The 5,937-nt window shown below is 37.5% G+C and overlaps 1 protein-coding gene across 1 annotated transcript in view; it reads left to right on the forward strand.

Moving 5' to 3' along the window:
* The first annotated feature begins 360 nt into the window (after window positions 1-360).
* slc9a8 (solute carrier family 9 member 8) overlaps window positions 361-5,937 on the forward strand; it is a 38,729-nt gene continuing 33,152 nt past the window's right edge. Inside the window, exons 1-3 of the mRNA XM_014017102.1 lie at window positions 361-687; window positions 1,077-1,255; window positions 4,623-4,703. Coding sequence (XP_013872556.1) covers window positions 461-687; window positions 1,077-1,255; window positions 4,623-4,703 — 487 coding nt within the window. The 5' untranslated portion in view covers window positions 361-460. The remainder of the gene's footprint in view (window positions 688-1,076; window positions 1,256-4,622; window positions 4,704-5,937) is intronic.

The following is a 5,937-nucleotide window of genomic DNA, read 5'->3' on the forward strand; positions in this document are numbered from 1 at the left end:
GGTTATAAAGTATATCAAAGTTTGATGTTTTCATTGGATGAAACTTTAAATTCATTTTTTGTTTCATCTTATTTTTCAAAATAATATACATTTGATTTTGTTGACGATTGGCAGTGGCAAGCCAAAGAAAGACGCTCCAGTAAACCCCAGTGGTTGATGGGAAAATGTGTACGTAAAAATGCTGTCATTGTTTTTTTCTATATACTTGCAAAAAAGATACCTCAACTTTGACAAAACTATTATGAATAATTCATATACAGCATATTCTAAACAAAAAGCTTTTGTTTGTTTAATTACCTGTCTAAATTAGACATAAAACGCAACAATGGACTACAACTCCCACAAAAAGCTTAACCAGGAAGTAAAGTCGTGACGTCAACAGATAGCGCTGTCGCTATGAAGCTATTAGTTTGTTTAAAAACGACATTTTGTTTTCTGTTTTAAACTTCATGAGTTGAGAATGAGAGGCGTTCATTCTTTGTTGTTCTTGTTATTGTTTTGTGTAAATTTGTGCGCGTCAGAACGAGTCGACGGGGGAAATTCCCTGGACTTACACAAGAAAGATGACATCGTCGGGGGGGATGTGAAGGTTGATACTTCAGGGGAAAGCAAGCAGACCCTTAAAACTAATGACAGAGAAGATGAACTTAGTGCAAACGACCCACAAAAGGAAGGACAGCTTGTCAGGTCAGAGCGATWTTTATGTTTTCAGTACATCATCTTGTAGCTTAGCTTAGCTAGCAACCGTGTTGCTTGTTGGTACACAGATTACTTTATTCTCTGCTTCCTTTACGGATAAACAAGTGTTTGTTTTAATCTTCAATTTAAACAGATTAGTTCTTAACCACGTGTTGTATAAATACTGTTTAGTAGTATAAACAATTAAACAGCTGTTAATTTTAGCACTGATGAACGAAATCCTGGTCTGGATAAACAGCTGTGATGCTGTAGTTTACGTTTATCCCCTCATGTGGTCAGTTTTGCTTTACTGAAATTTACACTGACAGTACTAAACACCTGAGTAACTATCAAAGATAAACACTAACATATTATCACCTCTGACACTCTTCTTGCAGCAACTCCAATGATACCACAGAAAACTACAGTAATGAGACCCACCACTCTACAACTGCTGCCAAGCCAACTACTCCAGCACYAACACCAAAGCCCATTCTTCCAGTACAGACGGGGGTGAAGGCCCAAGAGGAAGAGCAGTCCAGTGGGCTGACAATTTTCTTCAGTCTGCTTGTTATTGGTTTGTGGTTTTTCACAGTCTAATGCTTCTGCTGCGTTCTTTTGCTGCTCATAAGTATTCACAAGGATTGTTTTCCAAGAGCAATTTTAAAAGCATTTGGCTAGAGCTACCTTTAACATGCATCTCTCTGAACTTATTTAAAGGATTCTCAAGCCGGGTACACACCAAACGCGTTTGGAGCAGCATTAGGATTATGTCCAGAGTTGCACATAAGTGGTGCGCATGCGCGATCAAAAAAGAAAAAGCACACTAGATGGAATGTCATAAAGCTCCCTTGCGTGCCTAAGATTGTACCTGAGATTGTGAAAACAACAGCTAGCAGGGACGCAAATGCGACCTGATGTCTTAAAATCAAATTGAACAAAAAATATATGTATAAAYAAATCGATCGTTGTTCTGTCAGAGGAGGGCAGCGGGGCCCTGATGTATAAGAGATTAAACAGACATTGCTTTCAACAAATCAGACGAACTCCAGAGCTGTTTTATCCAATCAGAGCAAAGCAGGGCGGGACTTTCAATCAGAGCAGTTTTCAGCACACACAGTGGAAGCAGCAGCTGCAGCGATCAGTCCTGACATCTCCTCCTGCACTTTGCTCCTGAACTACCAGAGACTTTGGTATTTAAAACTTAAGTTTAAATTAAATGTATGTTCAGAGCGTTGTTATCGAACAGATCTGTCCAACTTTGCATCGGTGACTAAACTCTCTCCTCCTGAGAGATGGGAACGCGCCTCAGCGAGCGCAGGCTGAGTCTTTCTGTGAGATTCACTGTTCGAGTTCTTCTAAACCATATTACCTCTAACAGAAGAATATTTATTTGCCCCATATCAAAGCAAAGATGAGTCTGTTTAACGTCACCTCTCCATCCATCCATACATAAATAAATAAATAAAAACTTGCCATGTTCTCTAGGTGAATGAGATTTAAATGTTATTTTAATTTATCAGAAAGATCCACTAATTTTATTCTTCACAATTTTAAGATGACAACAAGGTTCTTGATGTGCTAAACATGTTTATATTCAGAATCAAACTTGTGACACAGCTGCTCTGGGATAAACATAATTCAATAAATGATAAAATATGAAGAATAAACAATTTTAAATGATTACATGAGCTGAAACCATCTAAATCTAATTTTTTTGTATAAAATAGTATTTAAAAAAAGAAATCAGTCTAACAAATAAAACATTTGTTTTGTGCAAAAGACAGATATTTGCTGTTTGGTCTGTAGAGTGTGGAAAGCTGTTTTAAACAAGGCCAAAGATCTACACTGCAAAAAAAATGTCCATCTTACCAAGTTTTAAAATATATCAGCCAAAACGTCTTTTTGATCTTGTTTTGAGACTGATTTGCTAAACAAGAACTGATTGCRTAAGAATAATAATCTTGTTTTCAGAATGTGTAAGATTATTTGTCTTGTTAGTCTGAAAATTTGACTTTTTAGTTGTGCAAAAAGATGCCATTGTTTGCAAAACAACGTTAAAACTTGGGTACTCAGAATGGCGAGTGCTCTTCTGCAGTGTGAAGAAGACGAGTGAACTGCAGAATGAACAAGCTAATGAATAAACTCCTGTCAGAGGGGGAAACTGTAAAATCACACCAATGAAAGCCTTCATTTCAAAACATTTTACAACAGTTATGTTTTAGGGCACAAATAAAAACAGAACCCTGTAAAATCCTAACAGATTTGAAATAAAAGAATCCTGCCCACACTTCCTGGTTTTTACAGCCTGGTTTTAGGTCACACACACTCACACATAAACAAAGGAAGTGGCCTTCTGTGTATGTATTCAAAATTTATTTCTGTTACATATTTTGTTTGGGTTTGAAGAGTTTTTATTTTTAGTTAAAACACAATCCGAGTATCTGTTATCATAAGAGAATCTGAGTTATTTTTTTTTATCAGTTTGCGTTTTCTTTTTGCTTGACTCATTATTTTTATTCATTTATTCCTGAGATGCAACTTTGTGTGTTCTCCTCTTGACTGAATGAAGCCGTGTTTGCAGCTAATCGCTATAACCAACAAAATGTATGACCTTCAGTAGACACAAAACTAAAATAATTGAGAAAGAGAAGCTGAAATAAAATACAGGAACTCCTCAACAAATCAGAAAATATGTAGTACTCAACTATTCCTGTTCCACCCCAAAGTTTTATTTATTTTTTTTTGGCATTGACTAAAATGTATTACCTCTCTGTCATGACTGTTTTCTGAAATGTTGTTTCTCCCCTAATGCCCTGTTTATTCCCTGCTTCCTGCAGTCCTAATGGAAGCAGTTGAGGAAAAAACTTCCAAAAAGACAATGTACCTAGAAAAAAAAATACTTCCTGCTGTCCAACCTTAGCTTTAGACTCACGTCCTTCAGATATTCATGTACAGGATGGAAGCTTTAAAWATTTGCACAACAAAATATACGTTTGCTGGGGTTCACTCACTAAGCATAACTTCTGTCACCCTGCAACTACTTAAGGAGGACAAATGTACAACTTCTTCTTTTTTAAGTTAGTGGTTGATGATTCAAAAATTGTACAAGTTTGTGGTTTGTCAAGGGAAGTCTACGATTTCATGCTGGAGTCACAAAGTTCCTGTTAGATATTAAAAGACAATAGCCTGCAAACGAGCAATGCTGTATGTCTTTTAAAACTGCTACTGATCAGCAGTTAGACTATATCTTATTCCATGAAAAAAAAAAAAAATTAGAGTGCATTCCAAAAACCACACATTAGACCTAAGTAGCACTTCCTGCTATCCACACAGACATGATGTGTTATTTCCTTGTGCATTTACTCAACTGGTCAACACCAGTTTAAAATACCTCCCATAAAAATGCTTCTTGATGAACTTGTCTTTTCTGATTTCAGTTATGCTCTTAGTGCATACGTTGCGTTATGTATTTGTATATACAGTATGGTCCATTGTTTCCCTTTTCATTATCCAAGGACGGCACCGCGCCCTGTCAACAGAACTGAGTGCCTTGCCTATGTTTAGGTTAAAATTGACCCTCCCCCCACTGCCCCTGGCCCCCACCGCATATATGGATACATTTTCAGTTTGTAACAATTCTTACTGAGCCATTAAACAACTCCAACACTGCCAAACAGCTTCTTTGTAGCCACTTACACAAATTTAAATACATTTTTCTCAATTGGATTTCAATTTTTGTATTTAACTTTTAATCAAACATGACGGATGTCATGTCTGAAATTTTCTAAAAGGGAACATCAAGAAAATAACGGTATATGATGACTTGTCTATGGAATGTGATTTAAGACCTGATCTGAGCCAGTATGACACATTTCTTCTGATCATAAATGATTTTGACCTCAACATGCATTGAGTTGACTCTACCCYCTTCTCTCCCCCAGGTATCTGCATCATATTGGTGCACCTGCTTATCAAGTTTAAGCTGCATTTYCTTCCTGAGAGTGTGGCTGTCGTGTCCCTCGGTGAGTAAAGTACTTCTTGTGTAAATTGCTGTTCTGTACAACAAATAGGTTCTGGGATGTTCAGTGTTTCTATGCTCAAGAGCACTTGAGGATGTTGTTAAAGTTGCAAACAGTTGTGGAATATTAGTTCAGGCAGACTACAGAGAAAAAAACAAAAATAATGTAAAAAAAATCAATAAAGAAAGTGTTTTAAATCCAGGCAAAAACTAAGGAGAGAAAATATCTTAAACTGTGTTTATGCAGATTTAAGGCAAAAAAAAAAAAAAAAATCTGAAGCTCCTATGGTGAATAGTTTGTGAGTTATAAGTTTTTTTGTAAGTCCAGACACCCCCTTTTCAGATGGAGCCCCCTCCTCAAATATGGGGTCTATTGTAAAATGGTTGGCTGGCACAGTGTGGATCGGACACAACAACATTCCTACCAAATTTACGCTAATTGGTGCTGCTGTTTCTGGGCTACTGTTGACCAAAGATCTCTGAAAGCAAATAAACATATAAACAGTTTGAAAACWACATGAMCCCCACTTTGTGTGTGGGGCTCACAATAAAAGAAATGTTGAAAAATTTGGGCTGCATTAGGCTACCAGCTGCATGTYTTTACTAGGGTTGGGCGATTAATCGGATTTTGATCTTGATTACGATTTGGGTTTTCAACGATCATARAAACGTAATGATCGAGGTTTGCAGCTTACATAGTATAGTATAATTTCTKTGATGTGAAAAACTTATACGGAGTCCAATTATGGAATCCAGTGYAAAACACGGAATGTCACAGAATTTGCTTATTTGGGTGAGTTTCTGAGGTATTTTGACTGACTGCTGCTCCCTGTACCTGCCGTTACCTGTTAACAGGCACACGAGGTGAGCTCTGAGCTCTCCTCCTGACATGGGGGAGAAAAAAAAGCTGCGTCCGCGAACCGCGTGGTGAACAACAAACTCACTAAATGCAACGTCCTCCAAAAATATGAAGCTACGGTAAAGTTTAGGACAGAACATAACCTCAGCGGTTATTTATTTGTAGAAATACATTTCTGCAAGTTTTCAGCACAGGGCGAGCTGGACGCTGTGAAGGCTGCTTCCTCTCTGAGTCACAGACAGAGGAGCAGGAGAGAGACACGCTGAAAACTCCTCAACACTCAGAAGTGAGGTGGGAGTCCGGGTGGGAGGTTATCCAAGATATTATTTGTGCAGAATCAAATATTCCTTTAGAAAAAGTGAAAAAAGCTTTGTCCATT

Source organism: Austrofundulus limnaeus, unplaced genomic scaffold, assembly GCF_001266775.1.
Source record: "Austrofundulus limnaeus strain Quisiro unplaced genomic scaffold, Austrofundulus_limnaeus-1.0 Scaffold3, whole genome shotgun sequence".
Classification (NCBI taxonomy): domain Eukaryota; kingdom Metazoa; phylum Chordata; class Actinopteri; order Cyprinodontiformes; family Rivulidae; genus Austrofundulus; species Austrofundulus limnaeus.